The sequence below is a fragment of the Chrysemys picta genome, chromosome 6 (assembly GCF_011386835.1).
Source record: "Chrysemys picta bellii isolate R12L10 chromosome 6, ASM1138683v2, whole genome shotgun sequence".
Taxonomy (NCBI): Eukaryota; Metazoa; Chordata; order Testudines; family Emydidae; genus Chrysemys; species Chrysemys picta.
The window spans coordinates 84623787-84651633 of NC_088796.1; the positions used below are offsets into that span (position 1 = coordinate 84623787).

At 37.9% G+C, this 27847-nt stretch overlaps 1 protein-coding gene across 3 annotated transcripts in view; it reads left to right on the top strand.

Moving 5' to 3' along the window:
• Nucleotides 1–27847, top strand: part of MFSD14B (major facilitator superfamily domain containing 14B) — a 47009-nt gene that overhangs the window by 17072 nt on the left and 2090 nt on the right. For 2 of the 3 annotated variants that reach the window (XM_008163180.4, XM_065599350.1), the window contains 10 exons: nt 1527–1622; nt 6234–6296; nt 8616–8743; nt 9852–9966; nt 15215–15433; nt 17001–17114; nt 19371–19442; nt 20909–21021; nt 22856–22953; nt 25410–25567. In XM_008163180.4, the coding sequence (XP_008161402.1) occupies nt 1527–1622; nt 6234–6296; nt 8616–8743; nt 9852–9966; nt 15215–15433; nt 17001–17114; nt 19371–19442; nt 20909–21021; nt 22856–22953; nt 25410–25567 (1176 nt within the window). The remainder of the gene's footprint in view (nt 1–1526; nt 1623–6233; nt 6297–8615; nt 8744–9851; nt 9967–15214; nt 15434–17000; nt 17115–19370; nt 19443–20908; nt 21022–22855; nt 22954–25409; nt 25568–27847) is intronic. The other variant, XM_065599349.1, reaches the window with a different exon arrangement.

The following is a 27847-nucleotide window of genomic DNA, read 5'->3' on the forward strand; positions in this document are numbered from 1 at the left end:
AGGCAGAGGGACCACAGAGGGGAAGGAGTGTGTATCAGAGCCAGTAAAGCAACGAGTTCCTGGGTCTCCAGTCCTTTGAAACTCTATTTCTCTTGACAAAGTTTAATCCTTTTTATGATCATATGATTAAAATTGGAGAAAGTCGTCTTTGGAGCTTATTTAAAGATATGAGGTGTATTGTTCCAAGTTGAAAAATATATCGAAATAGTGAGTCAGGAAAAAACTCAAATCGCATGTTCAAATCTGTTGAGATTGGGAACTCCAATGCAGTTATTCAACATGGAATATAGTAATCTTTCTAATATGTAGCAAAGCACAGGTTGTAATTTAGTGCCTTTAATACCATGGAGCTAAATATATCAAAAGGAAAACTATATGAGAGAAATTTAAAGATCTACATACAGCATGTCATGTTGCTGTTTATGATGAAATCAGCTGATTAAGATCCATGTTGCTCATTTCTATGAACATATGCAGGACTTGAAAAATCACCTACTTGGATGGACAACTCTGCCTGTTTGTTTAGGGTGCCGAAGCCATCAACTTCTGGCAGAACTTAAGCTTGCATTTATTTTTGTCATGTTTCTATCCATTTGGCATGTGATGCTCTGCAGTATTGCCTTTCTGATTCTGAAGATAGACTACTGTAGTGCCTCTGCTGCTCAAACTTTCCTAAGTAGCTTGTAAGAATGATTAGTTTCACTTGGGCAGAACAAAAGTCTCTGGACAGTGGTGAAACTGAAGGGAGAAATTAATTTTGCTGCTGCTTGGTAACCTACAAGCAACAGAAGAGATAGGAGCTGGAGTTATTCACAGGGAAAGACCCTCCAAAAAAGGAGACTGGGGGTGGGATAGAGTAGTATAAACTTTTTTCCTGACACAGAGGAAGGTTAAGAGTGGGGAGATATTTCTCCTAATCCGCTGGAGGTTGGGGAAGCAGGTCTTCAGATATGCAAGAGTAACTCCTGAGGAAGCTTCATGGGCAGTACTCTTAGACCAGTGGTTCTCAAACTATTTACCGTGCGGCCCACAATGTGTTATATGGGCCGCATCCAATACTACCTGTATGGCCCTGAGGATGTCACGTGGGCTGCAGCCATGCCAACAGCAGGTTGAGAACCACTGTCTTAGACAAATTTAAGAAGCTTCCCCCTTCTCTGAGTGTGGAAGCTTGGCTTCTTCCTAGGGCATTGCCCCTGGACCTCATTGTTGGATCTGCTCACTCCCCTCCACAAATGATTCATACTATAGCTGATAGGTTTAGAAAGCTAAAGCAACATATCAAATGGGAAATGGCTGGTGGCTTTAGTGGTCCTTTAGAGTGGTTGGGAGGGAAGGTTATTTATGTTGATGTGATCAATTTCTCTTACCCTAGTTACTTGGCTCATTCAGATCACCTTTAAAGTGTTTGGGTTTTTTAAATTGTAGGTCACCTTGAAAGCTTATTACTGTTTCAAAATGTTATGTAAATTGAGAAGTCACTTCAAAAGATATCTATTCATATTTAAATACCCCTTTATTTTTAGCAACAAGGTATTGGTCGACCAAGTGTGTACCATGCTGTCGTGGTCATATTCCTGGAATTCTTTGCCTGGGGACTATTGACAACTCCCATGCTAAAAGTAAGTATTGCCAGTACTGTTTCTCTTTCCTATGATAATGTCACAGCTCAGTTTGTTTACTTTGGAGATCCTGTTCATACTGTCTGGGGGATCTGGTTTTAAATGAGTTTTATTTTATTCCCCGGTGTCTTAATAAAGCAGTTTGAGGTCTCTGACTCTTTTTGCTTATATCAAGCCATCTCGATTTGTACAGTTGGTATTCTGCTAAATGGGACCAGAGCTGGACTGTCAGAGGAACTGCAAGTTTGATCTGAAATTCATTGGCAGAGCACTTACAGTGTTGTATCTTAAGTCAGTGTTATCAGAGCCTCACTTTTTGTTCTTATAAAAATATTTAAAAGAAAAAATTAACTGCAGAGGTTTTATATTATAAAACAAAGACTTGAGTGTATGCTTTATTTGCCAGTTATAACAATTTAATTATGGGCAGCGAAGATAATAATTTTTACTGCAATGTGGGCTGTTTGTTATATCAACGTAACATTTGTAGTAAAATTTATTAAAGATCTTCATGTTAGAAATAGATTTTACAGCTGCTTAAACCCTTATAGAAGGCAGCTACTCTCCAGATGGCTAGATCATTTAAAGGATTGGCAATAGGATATGGAGTCTTTTATCTTCAGGTTAGAGGTGTAAATTCTTTCCATATCAAGACCACCTAAGGGCTGGTCTACACTGAGGACTTATATTGGCATAACTACTATCTCTGAGAGGTCTGAAAAATCCACATGCTGAGATATGTGGTGTGGTTATTGTGACTTAACCCCTGCTGTAGACAGTGCTATGTTGATAGAATGTTTCTTTGACCTAGCTACTGCCCCTCCAGGAGGTGGATTAACTACAGTGATGGGAGAACCCTTTTGTGACTGTAGTGCAGGGGTTCTCAAACTGGGGGTTGGGACCCCTCACAGGGTCACCTGGTTATTACATGAGGGGTCGCGAGCTGGCAGCCTCCACCTCAAATCTCGCTTTGCCTCCAGCATTTATAATGGTGTTAAATATATAAAAAAGTGTTCTTCATTTATAAGGGGAGGTTGCACTCAGAGGTTTTTTATGTGCAAGAGGTCACCAGTACAAAAGTTTGAGAACCCCTGCTGTAGTGAGTGTCTACACTAAAGTGCTCCAGCAGTGCAGCTGCAGCTCTGTTGCTGTAGTGTATTAAGTGTAGACATGCTCTGAGTTATCAAACACCCTCTTAGTGATAAAGATATGCTAGTATTTCAGTCTTGTTTCTCATTGAAAAGTGTCCATATAATATCTTGGTCATCTTTCAACAGATTCAGAGTTCAAAGAGGCATGAAAACCAAAATTACTTTGTTCCCTAGGAGGGTTCGCCCAGAATAATGGTGGTGTATATTGTCATGACAGTGAAATGAAGCTTTTTATTTGATAACTTTTGCTACATTGGCTCTTTAGATAGAGGGCTTAGGTTTCCAGTCCTGTTACTTTCAATGTAACTAAATTAACTTTTAACTATATACCTATGTCTGGACGGGACATCAAGCCCAGCCCCCTGTGCTGAGCCAGGACCGTCAGCTAGACCATCCCTGACACCTATTTGTCCTGTCAGTTTTTAAAAACCTCCAATGATGGGGATTCCACAGCCTCCCTTAGAAGCCTATTCCAGAGTTTAACTCGCTTTATAGTTAGTTTTTCCTAATAGCTAACCTAAAATTCCCTTGCTGTGGATAAAGCCCATTACATCTTGTCCTACCTTCAGTGCACATGGATAGTAATTGATCACAGTCCTCTTTATAACAGCTCTTAACATATTTAAAGCCTCTTATCATTGGCCCCCCTCAGTTTTTTCTTTTCTCAAGGCTACACATGCCCCCCCCCCCCTTTTTTTTTTAACCTCTCCTCATGTTCAGGTTTTCTAAATATTTTCTCATGTTTGTTGTTCTCCCACTGGACTCTCTCCAGTTTGTTCACATCTTTCCTAAAGTGTGGTGCCCAGAACTGGACTACAGCTGAGGCCTGATTGAGGCTGAGTAGAGTGGTACAGTTACCTCCTATGGTTTACAACGCTCCTATTAATACATCCCAGAATATTATCCTTTTTCCCAACTGCATTGTTGACTCTCATTGTGATCCACTATAACCCCCAGATCCTTTTTTGCAGTACTACTAACTGGCAATCCCCCATTTTGTAGCTGTGCATTTGATGTTTCTTTCCGAGTTGTAGAGCTTGCATTTGTCTGTATTGAATTTAATTTTGTTAAAGTCAGACCAATTCTTCAATTCCTCAAGGTCAGTTTGAATTCTAATCCTGTACTCCAAAGTGCTTGCAACAGTTTGGGGTCATCTGCAGATTTTATAAGAACATTGTCCACTCCATTATTCAAGTCATTTATAAAAATATTGGAAGTTGCAGACCCCTACTGGATGCCATTAGGTATCCCCTCCCTATGTTGCAGCAAACCATGATAACTGCGTGTTGAGTATGGTCTTTCAACTAGTTGTGCATCCACCTTTTAGTAATTCCATCTAGATCACATTTACTTTCTAGAATGTCATGTGGGACTGTGAGAAGCCTTACTAGAATGAAGATAAATCATGTCTACAGCCTCCCCAGTAGGCCAATAATTCTATCAGTGAAAGAGATTGGTTTGGCATGATTTCTTCCTGACAAATCTGTGCTGGCTATTCTTTATAATCTTCTTATCCTCTAGATATGAATTGATTGTTTAATAATTTGTTCCAGTATCTTTCCAGATATCGAATTTAGGCTGACTGGTTATAATTCTCTGGGTCTCTTCCCCCCCCCCCCTTTTTTTTTTTTTTAAGATAGCTACTTTGTACCTCCAGTCCTCTCAGATGTCAACCATCCTCCATGAGTTATGTTAGAAAGAATCCCATAGATTTAGTAAAATCAAAGTTTTTTTAAACATCTAATTTACTTTCTACAGTTTTCTACCAAAACCAACTAAATATAAGAGAGAAAAGTAGTTGATACAGAAGTCTGGGACTTCATCAGAGTGGTGATGACTTCATAGGAAAAAAGCTGAGATACTCTGTGTAAAATAATTATTTGATTTCTACTTTTGCTGGGCTTCTTCCTTTTATTTTTATGACAAGAGAGACTTGAAAGAAGTTTGGATCTTTTAAAAAGCTGATCTGCTGTCCCTCTTCTCCACCTGGAGTCCTAATTTTCTTTTTGTGATTTAAAAGATTAATTAAAAGCAGAAGCTGATGAAAAGTTGATTTAAATAGCCGTGGTAATAAAAGAGGAGACGCATGAAAAACATAATCTTATCAGCAGAATTATCTCTAGAAAGAAAGCTATTAATGTTGCATAAACTGTGGCATAATGCTGTTTTTTGGTGTGTCATGTTTCTCATCAGTGGCTTTCAATATACATATAAATAACTTCTATGGATGTTGCCAACCCTGGTATAGAAATATACAGGTGCATTTTATTTGAGATTTTGTGAAGAGCTTGGAAAATTAGGCTGGTTTAAACAAGTAACATCCAGTTCTATTCCTAACACTAATCCATAAAACTTTTATATGCGCTTGTCTCCTTCTAATAGACAAAGCTAAGTTACAGCAATTGATAAAATGCCTCATGGGTAATATTCTAGCAAGTTTCTTCACATCTAATTAGAGTTTACTGGACTAGTTCAAGAGCAGGCATGTGATTATTAATGTGCTTTAATCAGGGCCTATAACAAAAATCCACTTGGTATGTAAAGAATGATTGGTTTATGCATAATTGTACTAGTAACCTTAGATTCCTCCCCTCCCTCCCCCCCCCCCTCCCCCCCAGCAACAGCTTCTATCTGCATAGCTGTTAGAGACCCAACAGGCTCTGTACTCATTGCAGTATAGTTAGCTATCTTCTTTTTTTCAAAAAGAACAGGAGTACTTGTGGCACCTTAGAGACTAACAAATTTATTAGAGCATAAGCTTTCGTGGACTACAGCCCACTTCTTCGGATCCACGAAAGCTTATGCTCTAATAAATTTGTTAGTCTCTAAGGTGCCACAAGTACTCCTGTTCTTCTTTTTGCGGATACAGACTAACACGGCTGCTACTCTGAAACCTTCTTTTTTTCACTAAGTTACTAACTTTTCAACATCCTTTCAAATAGTTTGTCATCCTGCCAATAAGAATAATTATAATCAAATTAGACTGAAAATGGTGTTCACCTAATATAGCAGTGCTTGGGCCAATTATTCGGGTATAATTGCACTACAGTATTTTGGTCTAACTATACTCGTATACTAGTATGAACCCCTATTTGGACACACTTATTCCAGGATAAGAGTGGCCTTTTCCCCCCGGTGTAGTTTAAATCCCTTCCCATACAACATGAGCTAAATAGAAGAAAAACACTTTTATCCTGGAATAGGTGACTGCTCAAGGATTATATCAGTATAAATATATTGGCATAAATTCATATATTATTTTACACCAATTTACTCCTGTAGACAAGTCCTAAGAGTTCTACTGCGAGTCTGATAAACTTTTAACAAGGCTTGGTGAAGTTGTATTTGTCCCCTTCTTATTGGTGAGAGAGGATTACATTTTTGTCATCATTTTTCTTTTCCCTTTTTTTGTTTCTTAATTCAGACACAACCTAAAATTTAACATGTTCTTTCTCTTTAGGTCTTACATGAAACATTTCCTCAGCATACATTTCTAATGAATGGTCTTATTCAGGGTGTTAAGGTAAGATTCTGAAATAAACTGTTCAACATAATCTTTTTGTGCTTATGAGTTACAAAGATGTCCATGTTTCAGTCACTTTTTTCACTTCATTTTTTATTGTAATGTCTAGAATGCTGTGAATTGAAATAGATGTCTAAACCAGTTTTTTTCCTCATCCGTAAGTATTTTTTATAAGCTTATGCATCAGTTCGAAGGTGTTTGTTTGTTTTTAATTAACATTTGAAGCATTTTCTGGAAACTTTTAAACAGCTTTATTTTGCAAACAGAGGTGGTATGTTGAACAACCTTGACAAGAACCATTTTCATAATATTTACAGTTTTAGTATTTATGCTCTTATTTTTCAAATTCTGAATTAATAAACAGTGCTAGCATGTGACAGATATTCACATTTCTCCCCCCTACTTCTTCCTCTGTCTCAGGTAAACCAGCATCTCTTTTTTTTTTTTTTTTTTTTTTTTTTTTTTTTAAAGAAATGTACATAAGAATAGCCATACTGGGTCAGACCAATGGTCCATCTATCCCAGTATTCGGTTTTCTGACAGTGGCCAATGCCAGATGATTCAGAAGGAATGAAGAGAACAGGGCAATTACTGAGTGATCTGTCCCTTCTTATATACTCCCAGCTTCTGGTAGTCAGAGGCTTAAGGATACCCAAAGCATGGGGTTGAGTCCCTGGTCATCTTGGCTAATAGCCAGGGCACTACCAAATTCATGGTCCATTTTGGTCAATTTCACAGTCATAGGATTTTTAAAATTGTAAATTTCATGATTTCAGATATTTAAATCTGAAATGTCAGTGTTGTAACTGTAGGGGTCCTGACCCAAAAAGAGGCCGTGGGGGGGCGGGGGGTTGCAAAGTTATTGTACGGGGGGGTGGTACTGTCACCCTTACTTCTGCGCTGCTGCTGGCAGGGGCGCTGCCTTCAGAGCTGGGTAGCCCCCTCCCACACACACACAACCCCTTTTTGGGTTGGGACCCCCAGTTTGAGAAACTCTGGTCTCCCCCCCATAAAATCTGTATAGTATAGTGTAAAAGTACACAAAAGACCAGACTTCACGGTCCATGACGTGTTTTTCATGCCCATGAATTTGGTAGGGCCCTACTAATAGCCATTGTTGGACTTACCTACACCAAGAATTACCATGAATCTAATTCTTGGTGTAGAAGGTGGCTACAGGACTTTCTGTCTCTAGATTTGAGCATGCAATTTTTCGCTTGTTCTTTTAGAAGGCTGAAATGTTTAGTTTTTCCATTTGCAAGACTGACTTCTCACATGCCCATAACTCCATTCCATGTTTTTGAATTGTAGACTTACTAAAGCATTATCAGAGTGCATTAGGCTTTCCGCCATTAAGATATAATTAATTGAATCATGCTTGGACCTAAAAGCATTGACACTCTACCCTTTGTTTAAAAAAGACCCAGAAAAACACAAAACAATTCACAAAGAAAAAACAATACAAACACAAAACATAATTCTGTTAACATTCTACAGAAAACATCAAGTAGCAAAATACAAATTGGCCATGTTTCAAAAAGTAAACCCACCACTATCATGTGACATCTCAAAGAAACCAAAAGAGGAAATTAGTCCTATGTGGTTTTTATAGTGAAATTAAACTGTCTTGAATAAGAACTAAATGAAAACTGGTGTTCTTAGTTCCTGTTCTTTCTCTCTACTCCAGGATCTTTTCCCCAAATTAAATAACATTAGAAGAAGAAAATGAACCATTTTAAGTACTGTAGATTTTTTTGTATAACATATCAAGGGTTTATTGATAGTTACAAAGGTGCTAGTCCTGTGTTTGTATATCTGAAGCCTTTGTTAAGTATTTGATGTTTTACCCAATTGTGGATAAAGTGAAGGAATCATAGCTAGAATATCAGTTAGTTTGAAATAGCTGAGGGGTTTAAGCACATAGCAAATAATAAAGGTTGGTACAAAACCAGGGAAAAGGTTATTCCGTTGCCTAACCAGTTCCAAGCCAGAGAAAAGGAAACCTAGACCAACCTTGTTATAGTGGCACAAAGAATTGAATAATTGAGTTGGGCAGAAAGTTAGTGGAAGAATATAGTTTTATAAGTGTCTGTAGCTGCAATAAGCTTTATTTTTATGTAGGTTTTTAGTTGAAGGTTTATATCCCTGTCTTATAAATTAAATGAAACTTAAAACACTTGATCATTAGCTCTGAAGTTTCCTACAACAGCTATGAATCAAAGCACACATTAAATCAGTTCCATTTAAATTGTAGTTTTAAAGAGAACCTTTTTATGTTTCAAAATGCATGTACAAATCACCTTTTCTTTTCTCTTACAGGGTTTTTTATCCTTTATGAGTGCTCCATTAATAGGTGCTCTATCTGATGTGTGGGGAAGAAAGTCTTTTCTTCTTGTTACAGTTTTCTTCACTTGTGTCCCAATTCCATTAATGAGGATAAGTCCATGGTAAGTGGTACAGCAGGGGGCTGTGGTGAACTCAATTGCAGGCAGATTGGTGTTTGGAAAATAGGGATAATTAGGCAAGAAGAAAATGATTTACTTCTCAAGATGTGATTAAATCATCCTGGCACTTCTTTGTTCATGTTCTAAATATTGATTTTGTGTATAGGGGTGTTAAAGAAGCAATGTTTCCTGTAAACTGATTTAGTGACTATGTTTACACACACACACACACACACACACACACACACGTCTAGCAGTAATTGCTAAAAATGCTTAGAATGCATTACATAACTGCACTACACAATTTTCAACACTAAGCTCTACTACATTTTTTCTTTCTGAGACTTTTACGGGGATGCACTAATAACCAATATATTTAATATGCTTTACAAGCCAAATAAATGTCTCATGGTAGCAATTCTAAATGGGTGAATAATAGAGTGAAGTATAAAATGCAGAAAATTTTTGACGTTTGATTATAGAGCTCTGGCATTTTAACTGTATTGGCTTGTTTAACCTTTACCTTTGCTCCCCCAAAATACTGCAAATAAAGATATTAAGAGAACTTTCTACACCTGCTGACTGTCTTAGAGCCTGTAATCATGCTCTCGACTTTGAAAGAGTCTATAACTTTAGTACATGGGGATTAACTACCACTAACTCACTCCAGAATAACTTGTTTACAGAAAAACTTTTCCACTTTAAAGCAACTGTGGATTGTTAAGTTTTTACAGTTCTACTTCACAACTGAAATTCATCATAGCCTATATTGCTCTTTTCCTTGATAGCTTGATAATTTTATGGGAATCATTATCCTTCATTAGAGGTCAGTCAGAAATTGGGAGTTTCTTTTCATAATTCTCTAGAAAAAGAAAATGCTGCTGTTTTCATTAGCTCAATATATTTTGATGTTTGACAGCTTCGTTGGCACTTATTTTACAATATATATTAATCTACAGACCGATTAATGTTATGGATACCTGTATTTTAAATTATATATAAAGTTGTTCTAGACTAAATATTAACAAATATTTTCATGGCATAAACTGTGTGTTTTTTGTAGTAGAAGATAAATTGGGGGTATTTTCTAATTCTCTTTTTGACTTTTTAGGTGGTACTTTGCTATGATTTCAGTATCTGGAGTCTTTTCTGTTACCTTCTCTGTAATATTTGCGTATGTAGCTGACATAACACAAGAACATGAAAGAAGTACTGCCTATGGACTGGTAAGATGTATATAAAAATTTTAAATTCTCGTACACTAAAGCATTATTAGTAGAGCTGTTTAGGGCACTGATTTCTAACCTGTGGCCCTTGAGGCTCTAAATTCTGGCCCTTGAGGAAGATTGTATCAAGAAGAAAACTTGTGTTTAATTATATGTAGAAAATTTGTTTCTTGATCCATACCTTGTGATGTTAAAATTCAAATATTTGAATCAGCCCTTTTACTGCGGGGAGAAGAGTGATACAGTGGTTAGACTAGCGTAGACTTGGAAGATCTCTGTTCAAGTCCCTGCAACTTCCTCAGTGACTTTGGGCAAGTCAATTAGCCTCTTTGCCCCTTGTGGAAAAGAAGATAATACTCCTCTCAACAGGGGTGTTGTGAGGATGAATCTATTAAAGGTTGTGAGGTGCTCAGATACTACAATGTAGGGGGTATGTATGTATATGACTTATAGGTAAATAGTCGATAGGAAGCACTGCTTCTCCTAGGAGTATCTCTAAACAATTGTTGTCCCTTCTCTAATGCTCAGCAACTCACCTGCTAGCTGTCTGCTACACTATGGGGGCAGGAGGAGTGGTAGCTCTGATTTCCATTGGTTGCTTTATCTGCCAGCAGAAATACCTTATGGAAGAGCAGGATCAGAGCTTTATTGGGTTTGCCTGAATCTTAGGGTTGCCTATAAAAGGATGGCTCCTCACATGGTCCTATTGGAACTGGCAGCCCAGGAGAGGGGAGAAAGAGAAGATAACCAACAAAGCTTTGTTCTAGACCAGGTTAGATTAGCTCTCTCTAATCTTAACCTTAAACTGCACTAACTTGCAACAAATAGCTTTGGACCCAGCTCTGTGAAATACTGAGGGTGTGATTGGTCTCCTGTGATTTCAAGTGTATTTAGACATACAGACCACCTAGGTACAGCTCATGAAACCAGAACATCTGAATGGAAAGAGTTTTAAGTCTTAGGCCTTGGCTACACTTACCCGGTAGTTCGGCGGCGAGCGATCGAACTTCTGGGTTCGACTTATCGCGTCTAGTCTGGACGCGATAAGTCGAACCTGGAAGTGCCCGCCGTCGACTGCGGTACTCCAGCTCGGCGAGAGGAGTACCGCAGAGTCGACGGGGGAGCCTGCCTGCCGAGTGTGGACCAAGGTAAGTTCGAACTAAGGTACTTTGAACTTCAGTTACGTTATTCACGTAGCTGAAGTTGCGTACCTTAGTTCGAATTAGGGGGGTAGTGTAGACCTGGCCTTACACAAAGTTAATGCTTTAAAAGTTAACATTGACTCTGAATTTCTTGGCAATTGTTTTTACTAAGTACAACATTCTTAGAAGGATTTTTACCCTTTAATTACTGACGTGACTGCTCAATCTTAACTTTGCCTTCATGAAGTTATGGGAACTGAACAAAAATAATATAATGCATGAACTTGCTGCGTAAAAGCTATCTAAGCCATATGTCTGCAGTGAACTTTGCAGGCTAACATAACGATGGGGTATCTCTATTAATTCTGTAAAATAAGTTGATTTTTCTATGTTTCTGTAAACTTAATTCTTACTGTTTGCATCATGCAGTGACGTAATTGTCTTTTCTACTTTTAACCTGGACTAACCATGTTTATCCTCTTCTCTGGTGTAAAGGGAGCTTTGGCATCCAAGTGTAGGCTTCCTCTTATGCATTTAGGCAAGTGCCTATGCCAAGAATCTTCAGCCTGATCCAGGTTTCAGTAGGCCCAATCCTAGTGGCTTGGATAGGAGCATGACCAATTTCTTCCCCTCCATTTCTTTGTGATGCTGCTAGCATCTTTCATTGAGATTCCTAATAAGTAGCTTGTTCAGGATAACATCATGTGCCACTTGAGCCAATGGGTGAGTTTTGCCTTTTTGGGAAGGAAGGAAAGGTGCTTTGATTCAGTCTCCCTTGTGAAATGAGACTGCTTATGTTGGAGTTGGACAAGAGTGTAGATTAAGAGCTTAATGACATTACACTGCTACAGCTGCAGTCAATGGATGGACTCAAGCCAAATCTCCTTTGTTTATTAAAAAAAAAAAGAGAGAGAGAGTGCTGACCAGGTGATCTTTCTGAGGGTCCTCGAATTCTGGAACTTGCTCCTGCCTTGGTCTTAAATAGTCTGAATTTGATTACTTTCTTAGAATGCTGTAAAAGCCACTTGTTTGAGGTTTTGTTGAAGGATGGGTGGCTCTTCTAGAGTTTTTCCATTTTTGTCTGCTGAGGTAAATTGTTGCTTCTGTTTGATTTAGTGTTGCTGTCTGGAAACGCCACAGATTTATCAGGAATGTTCTAGTAATTTCAGCTATTAGCAGAACCTTAATGATTAAATGAAGAAAATTCCCCTGCCCTCCTCTCATTTGTTCAGGGAAAAACTGTGCATGTATTTAAAAAAAAAAAAAATTAGGAATGGAGGTGGTGTGTAGGGTAAGTTCAGAGTCTTTTTTGACTAATGGAACGGGCATGGAATTCAAGAGTATAAGTAGCCACAGAAATGCTGCTACCATAAATTGCATAATCCCCCCCCCCCCAAATCAATTAGCTGCTTTGAGCTATTGAGTCTGTTTTTGGAGGTAACATTGGCCTTTCTCCCAGACAACGCTAGTATGATGATCAGTTAAAAAAATCCACATTCATGTGGTGCAGCAACTTGTAACATGTCTGTCTGTGCTTGTGACCTAATGGAATGGTCTGACTGGGAAACTTCCGTTGCAGCTTATTTTGGGGGATAAAATATATGTTTCCTTAATCTTTTTAAATGAATCATTTTCCTATTCTCTTTCTTTTAAAAGGGAACCTCTTCTGAGGGCACATCATCAAACAATCACTCTCTTGTCTGGCTAACAGTGTGTAACTCTTTCAATTTAAAAAAAAAAAAGTGAACATTAGCTGCTGCTTAATTCTTTGGCAACAGTAACTCATTGGAGCAGAGATGTACAGGTGCTAAGCACCTATTTCCTGTTACTTTATTAATGCATTGGCATTAGGAAATTGTTTAATAATAATAGTATACTTCTGCTTCTGAAATATAGTAACTTCCTTAAAAATGTCACAAGGTATCTTCTCAGTACTTTGGCATATAGTTCGAAGAAAGTAGGAATCATAGCAAAAGAAGTTCTGTTCAGTAGTTTGGACATTAGGTCAGAGTGAATGGCTTGAGCAGGAAATTCAACTGTATAGATGAATTGTGTTTGTTTACTGAATTGAATGCAAACAGTTGGAGCTTGATATATTTGGCAGGTAGACACCTCTTTTCAATTATTTGCATCTCTGCATCATGATATATGCTCTTAAAGATGGGTTTAGGTCGTGTAGCTGTTGGCCAAAAGTGTTGTCGTCATCTTTCTCAAATAACAAGAACCTCTTCTAGTACTTCATTTGCAATAGCCTTTTCTGGTCAGCTAGAATTTGAACTATTTTAGCTACTTGGAAGCAGCTACTTTGTACCAGTTGAATCTGAGTGGAGAAAATTTGTCTGATTTCCTTCAAAGCTACCAATGTAGGTAGATACTTGCATAGCTCAAGATTGGAGGTGTGTAGTAATGGGCCTTCATACTTAATCATTTCTCCCTTCATCCCTACACTAAAAGAATCTGTTTCAAGGTTAATATTAGTTCAGGACTCTAGTCCCTGGCATGTTGTACCATATTCTCTTACTTTTCAGCTGTTAAAAGATCAGCTAGAAAGACCAAACGGGAAGTCCCAGGAATAAAAATGCTCAAGTGTCCACCTGGCAGTGAAGGGAAGAGGAGACTTAGCTGTAAAGTCAGCACAGATGTAGTGAAAGAGAGAAAATAATAGATTAGAAAGTTGATGGTTCTTTCCTGATTAATAAAATGAGCCATAGTTGAAAAGGACTACTACTATTAAATTGTGCAAATATATATGATTATAGCTATAAGTCAGGGATCATTTCCCTTTCTTAGGTCTTCAAAAAAACAAAATAAAATAAAACCCTCTTAGAATTCCTCAATACAAATTTCTAGAAAGGAATAGAATCTAAGATGAGATAAATTGTTCCAGTAAGGGTCATGCCTTTTTCTAATCAATCTTATTACTGTACATAAGTGTGGTAAGTTCTGTTTTTTATGGTTCTGTGGCCTCAGAATATGTAAAATTTAAGTTTCTGGCCCTCATGGTTATAACTGTAACAATTCTAAACATAACGACTATGCATTGTCTTCCTGAGCGCCCAGCTCTCAAAACTTCCAGCTCTTCATCTTCCCCCTCCACCAGCTTCTACAGTTACGTTAAATTCAGTTATACAATGCCTCATTTTCAGTATGTTCCAGGATTTGTATTAACACAACAGAAGGTATTAGTTGTATTCATTTTCATATTTTATTGAAGGAAAACTTCAATTTTTGAGCGTTCTTGTGCCTGCCAAAGAACTACCAGTTTGCCACAGAAATAAAGGGGTTTCGCTGTGGGTTCAGCTTGCCACAGAGTAAGCAGCATGGTGTTAAATACCGTAACTGGTAACTTTTAATCAGGAAAAATCCCTTAATTGGCATAAGAAAAACACTACTTTTACTGTAAACATACTGTAAGCCTAAAATCATGAACTTCGTTAATTTAGGATTTGAATCAGATATATACACTACTGTATTTATAAGTTAGGATGTGCCTGCACTAGAGAAATTGGTACCAATCTTTTAGCGCTGGTGCATCTGCACCATTAAGTGCTATCAGCCATGAACAGACTTTCATAAAACGATGAAAGTACCTGAGCCCTGTTTGTACTAGTGCTTACAGTGATGCACTTGTAGTCCTGCTGCACAAAGCGCACAAGTTTTGAGTGTAGACAAGGCCTTGCATAACACATTCTGATATCACAATTATCCCAAAATGTGGGTGCTTGATTTCAAAAAGTTTAAAGCCGTTTAAATTGTGCATATTGACTAAAGCTGGCTGAATTTTTTTCCATTGGGAAATTGGGTTTTCAATTAAATTAGAACTTTTGTGTAAAGTGTCTACCTTCCTTGAGAACTTTTGATTTTTTTTTTCCATTGGAAAACTGAATTTTTTGATGAAAATCAAAGTTTTTCAACTGGAAACTTTCCAGGTTTTGGTTGTAGAAAATGGAGATTTTCATTCTTTTTTTTTTTCCCTACCCATTTTCTGGCCAGCTGTATTTTTTTTAAATGAAGAACCTGTATTTTAAAAACCATTTAAAATTCCTTTATTAATCTGAATTGTATGCTGGAGTAATGAAACCAATTTAACTTGTTTTTATGCTTAGGTTTCTGCCACCTTTGCAGCAAGTTTGGTAACTAGTCCTGCCATTGGAGCATACCTGTCTGCCAGCAAAGGAGATAACCTTGTAGTACTAGTGGCCACAGTGGTGGCTGTCCTGGATATCTGTTTCATCCTATTAGCTGTACCAGAATCTCTACCTGAAAAAATGAGACCTGCTTCATGGGGAGCCCCTATATCCTGGGAACAAGCAGATCCCTTTGCAGTAAGATATACATTTTTATAAATATTTGGCTGAGCCATTACAAACATTGAATCTATCTCCCCTTGTAAGTATTCTCACACTTGCTTCTTATCAAACTGTCTGTACTAAGCTATCTTGATTATCACTTCAAAAGTTCTTTTTTCCTCTTACTTAATTGGCCTCTCAGAGTTGGTAAGACAACTCCCACCTGTTCATGCTCTCTGTATGTGTGTATATATATCTCCTCAATATATGTTTCACTCTATATGCATCCGAAGAAGTGGGTTGTAGCCCACGAAAGCTTATGCTCTAATAAATTTGTTAGTCTCTAAGGTGCCACAAGTACTCCTGTTCTTTATTTTAAAATAGTTATTACATCTTTTTAATCAACAGGAATAATTTAAGTTTATTGGTAAATTAGTCATTAAACTAATATACATTAATCTGCAAAAGAGGTGTAAACTATAATGAAAATAATCATGTTGGATATTCATGCATTTGGAAGCTGTTACATATACTGGTAGTATGGTGGAGGTCTGGAGGCAGAAAATCTTAAGGAAACACTCCACCCTCTGGACTCATTTAACACATTGTTGTGGAAAGGAAAGTGTTTGATTTCTTATGTTGCTGTGTACTCACTTTAAAAAATAAATCGACTTAAGCTTTTTACACTACTTGTATGCTTTTTGCTTTCATAAGGGTGCTGACCTATCGGTGAATTCATACACTGATGTTTTAAAAAGTGAATTATTCTTAATGAAACTCCCTGCTGGGAGTTGCTCTAAAGAAACTGCATTATAAATGTTGGGAGATGAGTGATATGCTTGGAAAAACTGCAGCAAGGGGACTTGATTTCCACAATTTATTAAGTTTTTCAAAATATGATACAGTATTAGAAATGAGCAAGTATAAGAAATATACAAGAAATAAGAATACTTTTGTGCTATGGCAAGCTGAACCTACAGAATAGTAAGTAGGATCTGTGCTGATCACTAGCAGTAGTCCCTTTAATAGGGTTCATGTGGTAAATGCTTAAACTTTGAGTAATTCATAAAGGCAGTAATAATGTGTATGTAGGTTATAACTAGCTTTAAGGTTTGATAGTCTCACTCTCCGTGTCGAAAATTAATGGGCAACATGGATGGATAAGACACAAAATTTATATTACGCTATATGAAAAGCTAATAATGGAAATATTTTCATATTTTAATTTAAGGAAAATCTTTTTAGTTTACATTAACTGTTTCCTTGCCGGTCCCTTCCCCAGCCGTTGCAATATTATACTAGTGCAGGAGGACAAAGTGACTCTAACTAGCCTGTTTTTGTTGTCCAGGGTGAATAAAGTGTAAAGTAAGCAAACAAATGAGAATCAAGTTAAAATTCTTTTGTGAGATGTTAGACAAGTAAGGAAACTTGCTTTTAAATAACTTTTACTGTAATAGTGACCCTTTAACTGTTCCATAGAATTTCATTCACTTGGGATTAGTAATGGAAAATTTAATGGAACTGTTGTTTTTATCCCTTTTTATAAGGAGCTTTCACAGTAGTTCAGTTTGGCTCATGTTTCCTTCTCTTCTCTTTGTAATAGTCCTTGAAGAAAGTTGGGAAAGATTCTACAGTCCTCCTGATCTGTATCACAGTATTTCTGTCCTACCTGCCTGAGGCTGGCCAGTATTCTAGCTTTTTTCTCTATTTGCGACAGGTGAGTAACTGTTGATCACTGAAGAATGCATGTCATGTTTTCAGAGTCTGTCAAGCTACACTTCAATCAGGATTGCCAGAGTTCTATTTCTAGATTTATATTCCATTTGGGGAACTATGTCTTTAAAGCACCATATGTACATAAAGTATGAAACCATTGTACTTTGTATACAACAATTACAAGGTTTCCTTGAGGGAAAGTATTCTTGCTATTATTGTAAAACTATTGCTAAAACTTTTTGTAGGTTTTAATGATCTAAAGACTTTTTTCTAAACTTCTCAAGTGCATGGCTTAATTCTGAAGTAGTGCTGGAAAGGTCTTACTGAAGTCTAGTTTTAATTTAATATTGAACCAATGCTTACTGTATTTGTTTCTAGAATAGCACTGTTTTTAATGAAAACAAGCTAAATTTGTGCTAGAATTGCTCCTCCTTTGTTGCTTTTCCCCTCCTCTTTGAGTAATAAAAGATCCTATTCTTAAAGTGCATTTATGTTCCTAGTGTTGTGCATAGCTGCTTGGGGATGGCTGAATATTCTAGCCTGCCTCTCAGTATAAGTTTACTTTTCAGTAGAGAAACAGCAAGAACAGCGGGTTGGTGTACTCGCTTCATGAACTGTCATGGTCTCTGTCTTCGTCAGCGAACAAAGATGGCGCAAAAGCTGCCTAGAGATTTGGAAGAAAAAAATCGAATCTTTCCAAAGGTTTATTATAAAATATCAAAAGGAATATGCATTTGAACTGTCACAAATAGGAAATATGGACGAAACACCAATGATATTCGATCTCCCGAGCAACAGAATGGTAACTGGTGTTGGTGAAAAAACAGTTTTAATTAAAACCACTGGCCATGAAAAAATCCACGTTACGGTGAATTTATCATGTTTGGCAAATGGATCAAAGCTCCCTCCTGTTGTTGTTTTTAAAAGAAAAACCTTGCGTAAAAACATGAAATTTCCTGCTGGTGTCATCGTACGTGCACACGAAAAGGGATGGATGGATGAAAGTGGGACTATTGAATGGCTGGAAAAAGTGTGGAATAAGAGACCAGGAGCACTTTTCAAGAAACCTGCTATGCTCGTTTGAGACCTGTTCAGGTCACACAAGATGGATGAGGTGAAAAATGTGGCCAAAAATATGAAAACTACTTTGACTGTAATACCTGGAGGCTTAACTTCAGTTCTACAACCGCTTGGTGTCTGCCTGAACAAACCCTTTAAAGACAGGCTACGCAAAATGTGATCTGAATGGATGTGCTCAGGCATGGTGAAGTTGACAAAAGGCAGGAATCTTATGAAGCCCGCAATCAATCTGGTCGCCCAGTAGATTGAGGACGTGTGGGTGTCCATTCTCTCGGAAATGGTAGAAAAATCATTTAGGAAATGCTGTATCAGCAATGCACTCGACGAGTCAGAATATGATGCCATATTTGATGATGACACAACAGAGGCTGATGATGAGACGGAATCTGACTCTGAAGACGACCCTCCTGACATCTACGATGACAATGCAGGTGCAGCTGTGACTGAAGCGGAGTTTAATGAACTGTTTGGTGAATCAGAGACTGATTCAGACTTTGAAGGATTTTAAGACTTTTTAAAGTCTCATATTGTTCTAAGTTACTTGTTTTAGATATCCATTTACTGATTTTAAATATTGACGGTAATTTTGAAGGTGAATACATATTTGTTGTTATAACTGGTTTTTCGTTAGATTACATAAAAGTTTTGCTAGAATTATTTTAGAGTGTTTCTCGTGATGCCAGCTTTTAAAATATAGCAGGGGTCGGCAAACTTTGGCTCCTGGCCTGTCAGGGTAAGCTGCTGGCGGGTCGGGACGTTTTGTTTACTTGGAGCATCTGCAGGCACTTCCCGCAGCTCCCATTGGCTGGGAACGGCAAACCGCGGACACTGGGAGCTGAGGGGCTCCATGCCTGCAGACGCTCCAAGTAAACAAAACGTCCTGACCCACCAGTGGCTTACCCTGATGGGCTGGGAGCCAAAGTTTTCCAACCCCTGAAATATAGGGTCGGCTTATGAAAGGGTCATACAGTTTTTGCTATTTTTACCTAACCATCTTGGGGGGTCAGCTTACAAACAAACGGGCTAATGAACGAGTATATATGGTAGTTCTTACTGAAGTAGTTGTGTTCCAATGTTTATAAATGCCATCTTTATATGGAACTGCTTTAACTAATTATCTGTAACTAGCATTTGTTTTACTATATTATATTTATAAATTTATATTATCTTCTTTCAGATTATAGGTTTTGGTCCTGCTACCATAGCAGCATTCATAGCTGTGGTAGGAATTCTGTCTATAATAGCTCAGGTAAGTGTTATCCTAATAGCTTTTTTAGAAATTCTGTTGACCCTTTGGATATACAAAGAAGAAAAATTAAGGGATTTCAGTGTGCATATATAATCACTGTTAAAGTTGTGATAATGAAATTCCTCTACAAATTAAATGAGTCCAGCCTAATACAGTACATTTCTTGAACATATTTCCCCAAAGTTGTAGGAGTATAACCAATCAGATGAATGTTACTGATGTGTCATTTTTGACATGTTGCAATTATGTATAGGTAAGCTCCTTTCTACCTTTTAAAGCCTCAGAATAGATTTTGTTCAGTAAAGGAACATTTGTTCATTCAGATTCCTCCTGAGAGATTGCCTCTCTCCATGACCTCCGGTAACGACTGTGTGCCTTAGGAGCAATGGACCTGAGTTTCAGAAGTGAGAGATGTGCAAGCTCATTAAAATGGGATTCTTTCAACAGCTGGACCAAGATTTTGGCCCTTATTTCAGCAAGAGATTAAAATGGCAACTAACTTAACTGCTTTCAAAACACAATACAAAACTTATTTCTTGACTGCTTTCCCACAATTTAACCAAAAAAAAAAAAAAATCAAATGAGGGGATATAGAAATGGATTCCTTTAACTTTTATATTTGTAAAATACACATCAGCTCAATATAAATGGGTAAATTTAGCCCCTTAAAATGTTGAGCTCCATCAGGAAGTACCTGTCTCCTGGTTTGGATTAGTGGGTTTCCCTTCCCACAGGGACCACCACTGGGCCTTCACTGGCTGTGGCCTCTGAGGCTCCTGTGTCCCCACAGTTGACTCCTACTCCATAGGGTGCCCCTCACAGTGGAAGTGAGGAAGAGAGCGTGTGGAACTGAGGTAGGACAGGAGAAGGCACAGAGTGAAATGCAGTCCTTCCTTCTGCATACAGGAGAAAAAATGGGATTTAACATTGGATTTCAGTGAGCAAAGTAGCCATCTTTGATTCTTGAAAACCATCTAGAAATAAGCATCTGCTCTAAGGTCAACTTGTTCTCAAATTTCCTGGGATGGCTGACTAATCCTTTTGTGAGACTTACTAAAACTGAACTCTAATTTGAGGAAATGACAGGAAAAACCTCTGTGTGCTAGATATCTGTGTATTCCAGAAAACCAAAGAATCACTGTTCTGTGTTCAATACTTAACATTTTAAATTTTGTAATAAACTCAGTTAATAACACGAAGGGAAATTTCTACCTTTTTTGAAAAGGTATTTAAAAATGTTTCTGGTTATGCTTTTAGTAATAGCTATGCATCAAATTGTGGATCAAATCAGGTGTCTGTGTTTGGGTTATTAAATACAAAAATGTCATAACAGTCAGAGTTCAGTTAATTGAATGTAAACAGCAATAGTGGAGCTTCTCTTGGATTGTTTCCTGTAAAAGTGGAAGCTGTATTAAAGGTGTCAAGTTTAAAATGCTTCTCGCTGAGTTCATTCCTTATTTTTACAGACCGTGTTCCTCAGTATCCTGATGAGGTCAATAGGGAACAAGAATACAGTCCTCCTTGGCCTTGGCTTCCAAATGCTCCAGCTGACCTGGTATGGTTTTGGATCTCAACCTTGGTAAGCACATGTCTCCTGAGCTGCACAAATTTCATGGGGCTTTAAAGTATTTTTTTCCAAAATCTCCCACTACTTTGAACATTAACATCATTTTCTTTCAGAACATGATACACTTGTCCTTCAAGTACATTGATTAGTTGTATAACTTGACTCCTAATTTTTAAGTTGCACTTGGCTTTTTCCTAGAGTTATGGCTTACTGTGCTTTAAAGCACCTTTTTTTTCCTGAGGCTAGCTGTATTGCTTAACAGTTAAGACAAAAGCAAATGCATCTAAAAAAGCGCAAAAAAAAAAAAAAGTTTTTGGTGATCATATTTTATATTTATTATTCTGAAATTAATCTTTAGAGTAGCTTTCATAATCTGTGTCTCTCCAAAGCAAGCAACAAGAGATAACAGATGACTAGTCTGTTAGATAGGCAATCACTGCACTTATTCCTTTAAGTGTTGTTTCAGATGCTTGTAGCAACTAACCATGTACAGCAAGGACATGAATTTATTAATCCTTTTGATTATTAATTTGCCTCTTACTCTTCCACAAACATCCAGGATGCGCTAGTCATCCTAATAGTTAATTTTCTTACCATATCAGCCCATTTAAGGTGTTCTTATAATTTAGTCCTTCGATTCCTGTTAACAGTTCTGGACGTTTGCAGATGTGGGCTGCCAGCTTAATCTCTGTCCATCTTTCCCTTTTATAGACAGTATTGAGCGTTTTTGGCGTATCATTTCAGGAAAAGTTTGGTCTGTTTTACTTTGATAAACTTGCTGTTGAAGTTGGATACCAGCAAGACTGTTCAGTCTGGATTGCTCAACTAATCTGTTTCAGCACTCAAACTTACTATGGAGCACTGGCTGCTTGCTATTCTCATTAGGTTGCTTTTGTCTAGCAGTTATTGGCCGTCTCCTACCATGTCAGATGCATGCAGTGACAAAGGGTTTTCTTTTAAAAAAGCTTTAGGTGCTGCGTAGAGCCCCTTCATAACTTATTTCCAAACAGCTCTACCAGTGAGGGCCACTGAGACAAAAGCTCTTTCCTTTTTAGAGTACCAACCCTTTCTGTGCTATAGTGAAGAATGCCTCACTAACTTTTTCACCATAGCTCTTCGTAGCAAATGAGATGAACTAGAGAGCAGCTTTACCTAGAGTAGTAGCAGCTAAACAGAGATTTTAGGCTCGGTGCAAAAAACATGGGGTGAATTCTGGAACTGGATTTGATGGTGAAGTAGAAGAACAGGAAGACAAGCCGTTCAAAAGCCACACTAGAAAATGCATATTCCCCTATTAATATGTGCTCTGCCCTGTATAGTGAATATTACCTCAGACACTATTCAGTTAACTTGGGGGATATTAAATAAAATCAATCAGGATGGGATTTAATAAAACCTAGCTATTTCGAAGGAGCCTGGCAGAACCTGGCATGCACCTATCCATGCAGTAGACTTACTGAAATTGCTCCTTGGTATGACGTTTTCTAACCGAGGACAAGGCAGCATCAATAATATTGTGCTCACCTCATCTTAGCTTGGGTTGAATCAAATCAATTAATTTCAATGAGCTCAGTGTAACTCAGAAAAACATAAATAGGAGAGGTTCTGAGGTTGTTTGACAAATTGTAAGAGAAGAAAATAACTAAACTGTAAATGCGTAGCCATTACAAAAATTACATCTTTGGATACTTAATGGTGAATGGTTTAGTGACCGTTTTAAGAACAGATCCTAATTGAGGAACCTGAAAATGTTTGTTGTATTCTTACTTATTTGGGGAAATCCTTTGGTACCTAAAAGTATTGCTGCTTTATATTTTGAACAAAATATGTATTTCAATCAACACAGGATGATGTGGGCAGCAGGAGCTGTAGCAGCCATGTCAAGTATTACGTTTCCAGCAATCAGTGCTTTGGTTTCACGAAATGCAGAGCCAGATCAACAAGGTAAGTTCAATAAATTCATCTTGGTGCTTCTGAAAAATTCTCTTCCTTGGACCAATTTTCTTTCTTAAAAACCATAATACCTATCTAGCTGTGCTCTTCAAATAAGATGACAAAGGACATAATTAGTTTTTGTCAGTAGGAATGAAAGTTTGTCTCTGGGTATTGTGGAGAGAGATGGATGCACATCAGGCATACTTGCCTTTCATTATTTCCTGAAAAGCATTGGTCTCATCAGTGCAGTCATCTCTTTACGTAATTGCCTTTGAAGATGTTAGAAAATAAAAGTAAGTTGCTACAGTAACTTTCATGGTTTTTCCTCTCCACTTGTTTTTAAAAGCATTCTATGACTCTGAACAACCAGCACTAGTGTAGCAGTGCCATCTTTCTCTTAACAGCTGAGTCCCCATTTTCCTATTGTCTGATTTATTACTTAAACCTTAAAACTTAGACCTTATATACATAAGAAACATTTTTCTTTTTGTTCCTTGCCAGGGAAAGAGGTGGCCCAATTTGCTCTAAGCTTCTTTCAAAACTATAAAAGAAAAACTTCATAACCTCTCTCTCTCTAGGGAAGCAGGAGTAATGAAGACATGGTAGAAGGGGTGGGTTGTGTGCATGCATGTTTTATTCCAAAGTTGGAGAAAGAGGTAAAACCTACACTTACTTTAAAGTGAAAAAGTCAGCAGTTAATACTGGTAAAATATGAGCTATATTCTGTAGTGCCATGGTGCTTTAAAGGCAAATGTAACAATCAAATCCCTGCCCTGATTGGTTTACAGTCTAAAGTTAGAACAAACAAATGAGGACCTCAAGATAGAATGGGCAAGACAGAAAGGATACAGCCTAGGAGGCAGTCTTCTGTTGGAAAAGGTGGTATTTGTACACGTTTGATGGTAGTTTTCTGTAGGCTTAACACAGTTTACTGGGATTACATTCTAAAAGTGAACTAAGGGTATGTCTACACTACCCGCCAGATCGGCGGGTAGTGATGGATCTATCGGGGAGTGTAGACGCGATAAAATTGATCCCTGATAGCTCTGCCGTCGACTCCGGAACTCCACTGCGGCGAGAGGCGGAAGCGGAGTCGACGGGGGAGCGGCAGCGGTTGACTTGCCGCTGTCCTCACGGCCAGGTAAATCGACCTAAGATATGCTGACTTCAGCTATGCTATTCACGTAGCTTAAATTGCGTATCTTAGGTCAACACCCCCTCCCCACCCCCCTAAAAGTAGCAGGGAAGAAGTCCGGAGGGTGACCAGACAGCAAGTATGAAAAATCAGGATGGGGGTGGGGGTAATAGGAGCGTATATCAGAAAAAGATCCAAAAATCGGGACTGTCCTTATAAAATCGGGACACCTGGTCACCTTAGAGTTCCGTGGAAGTTAGGGGAAAGTACAGCTGTGCACTGTTCATTCAAAGCCACCTCGAAAGCTGTACATGAAAGGATTTATAGAATTCCAGAGTGAAGTTATGCCATCTAGTGGAGAGGAAACAGCCATTGTAATTACACATAGCTCTCCCAAAACTGAACAGAAATTAAACAAAACTAAGTGACTTTCACTCACTAAAGCCAAAAGGATTCTTCCCTACTTTCTTTTTGTTCCAGCGGCTCATGGGAATCACACTTTCCCTAATTTTATACTACCTGTGTCAGTAAAAATGGTCTCCACGTAATTTAAAAATAGTTCACACCAATCTGAAGATCTGTTTTGTTCATGTCTGTCTCTTTAGTTTGTAAGCTCTTCAAGACAGAGTGGCTTCTTTTGTCTTATACAGCATCACCTTGTACACAGGCAGTGCTTAATAATGGCACTTGTTAAAGTAATAATACATAAGTTAGTATCCGTCAGAAACTGCTACAAATGTGGGCAAACCTTTATTTATTCAGTACTTTGAACTTCAGCTACCCCTGAGTTGGAGCAGAAATAAGATTTATCTGAGGAGGATCAGAGAAGAGCAGGATGTTACTGATTGAGAACAAAATGTTAGTCCATAGCTTGACAGGGAGTATTTTGCAGGTAGAAATTTACTTGCTTATTTATAACCAAGGCTAACTATCTTTTAACTAAGGCAAATATCATCTTAAGCCTCTCTTGTTCAGTATAAGTATGGAGAGAAGTTGAGTTAGGGAGAGCATGGAGGTTGAGCTCACCCTTTATAGCTGGGAAATTTTGATAACTTCTCATTCAGACCCCTCAGTTTCAAAATTGAAAATGTTGCTAGCAGCACATTAATATATTGAGCAAACTGTGTCCATGTGGAAGCTAACTAAAATCCAGCTAACCTTCCTTGAAGGCATTTATTAAAACCCTCTCATGTGGAAGGTAAGGTTAATCTATTACATGATAGAATTAAACAGTAATTAGAGAAGTTTGGGGCTCTTGTACCATACATAAAATAAGGGATGGCTAATGAAAAGGCTGCCTTCTTCATTACCGTTACTTTTCCTTTCACAGGTGTTGTCCAGGGAATAATAACTGGAATCAGAGGTCTGTGTAACGGCCTTGGACCAGCTCTCTATGGCTTTATATTCTTTCTCTTCCATGTGGAGCTCAATGAATTGGCACCTGTCCAGAGTTCTGATAAGAACACCATGCAGGATCCGAGTGATGAGGTAAATCCATGGCCACCTTCCATTGCTTTTCAGTCACAAATATCAAATTTGCATGACTAAAATATCTTTATCTTGAACTCCTGGTATTCCTATGCTTTAGTTTTATTCTTAATTACATAAAAGACACTTTAAAGAGAGAAGTAAATAACAGATGTTAGAGCCAAAGCAATAGCTTCGGTTTTTAGCTACTATAGTGGCGTTAATAAACTTCTTTTGACATAAGAATAAACTTTGTGTGCGGCTATGATATTCAATGCAATAATATGTCTGATTTATTGTTGGGGAGGTTAAAAGAATTCAATTTATTTAATTACAGCCAGTTTCCTCATGAACATGATAGTACAGGTCTGATTTTGCAAATATGAAAAGGCTTTGGCATATAGTTTTTATAGTGATCATAACAAGAGAAGCATACTCTACACAACCATTTTTTAAATGTAGACATTCTAGAAAAATATGCTTCAATAGACTTGCACCTTCTCTTTGACATTTTGCATGAATACCTTGTGACCCCTTTTTGATTCCCTCCAGTAATACTAAGCAGTTGCTTTTGAAATGCCTTTGCTGTCTTTCCCCTTGTCCATCTTGTAAAGTTTAAGCTTTTTGTTCTTGCCTATGTCCCAGCCTACCTCATCTTTTTATTGCCCCTTCGCTCTTTTATCAAAGCTTTGTTTAGCTTGTCTTTTACTGCTCTCTTGGCTGTCTATGCTATCTTTTACCCTGACCCATTCAGCCCTCACTCTTTCTTTCGAGACTTGCCTGAAAATCCTGTTTTTCCAAGAGGCCTAATGATCTCTGTGCACTTGAAATCAAATATTTAACAGTAGATTGATGTATTAAGTTCTTACATTAGTAAGAATTCATTTCGTTTATAGAAGATTCCACATTCCATTCACTAATGTATGATACATAAAACTAAGCTACACTTTCCAGAATAAATTTTAAAAGTGCACTTTGTTGTAGAATTTTCAATATTTTAAAATCATGTTTGCTTCCAATCATTAGTGATGATGAGCAAGGTTCTAGTTAAGAGGAGCTTCTTTCATTCTGAAGATTTCACTAAGCAAAATATAATTTTAGGATCCTGCCTGTGTGCCACTGGTCTCAGTGACCATTTCCCCTCATTGTACTGAGAAACCTGTAACATTTTTCTATGTGTAAAAAGGATTTTATGTGGTGTCTAATTCCAGTAAAAAGTTGCCTTTTCAGTAACAATCAAAAAGATTTGTGGTTGCTTTCTCTACTGGGACTCAAATATACTGTCATTCTGTGACAAATTTGGTTTTCCAATATCATTTGTGTTTTTTCCATCCAAGACAGAATTGCTCTTGTGTTAAAATACTGTCTTCCCAGTGCTTAAACTTTTCTTTACCATCTGTATGTGTGTGGTATGATGCTTATTAATCCTAGAAGTTAAGATTTCCTTTCCAGGGAAGTCAGCTGAAGCCTGTGAACAGTCTTATTGTGCAAATGTAAGCTTCTCCTTAAAATATATCTGCAACTCTTTGGAGGCCTTGGAAACTTGCAAAGATGATGCCAGTCTGAGAGAACCCACTGAAACTTGGTTGACAGCAGTGGTTCTTAGCCTCCCACTTTACAGATAAAGAATAGAAAGAAGATAATTTGGATCAACATATCCCCACAGTAGTGAACTTCTCTTCAGTTTGCACGGCTGATAGGGTTAATCATGGCAAAAATGTGTGCCTGCTATTCAAATTCGTATTAATTCTTAAAACTGATTTATGATGTGAAACTTGGTGCTCTTCATTCTTTATCCCGCCCCATAAAATTTAGTTGCACTGAAATAGATTTGGAACCCTAAGAGGACCTTCCCCAAAGGGCAGATACAGACTGCTGAACATGGCGATGCCTGCACTTGGTAGATCAAAGACTAACGTGATCAAATGGGGCTACTCAAATGACGTGAATACATACGAGCACGGTGAAGTGCAGACCATGCAGCACATGCTCGTTGCTGACTCTTTGGTTGACAAGACAGAGTAGTTTGAAGATTTCTTTCCTTTGCAGTTTTTTTAAGGGTAAACTAAGAAAGAAAACCAAAAATGTGCCCCCTTGAAATCTATATGGTGTTTTTTCCCTTCTTTACTTGAGCTTAAAATCACATCCTCATTTCCCTGTCTTTGCTGGAAGACCTGGTCAGGATCTTTGGAGGGCCCCCTTTGTTGGAGGCGAGAGAGCTGAAGCTCAGGTGACGTTTTAACGTGACACTGTTCAGGTTGAGAGAGAGTTCTGACACTGCTATTAATTACAAAAATAAAA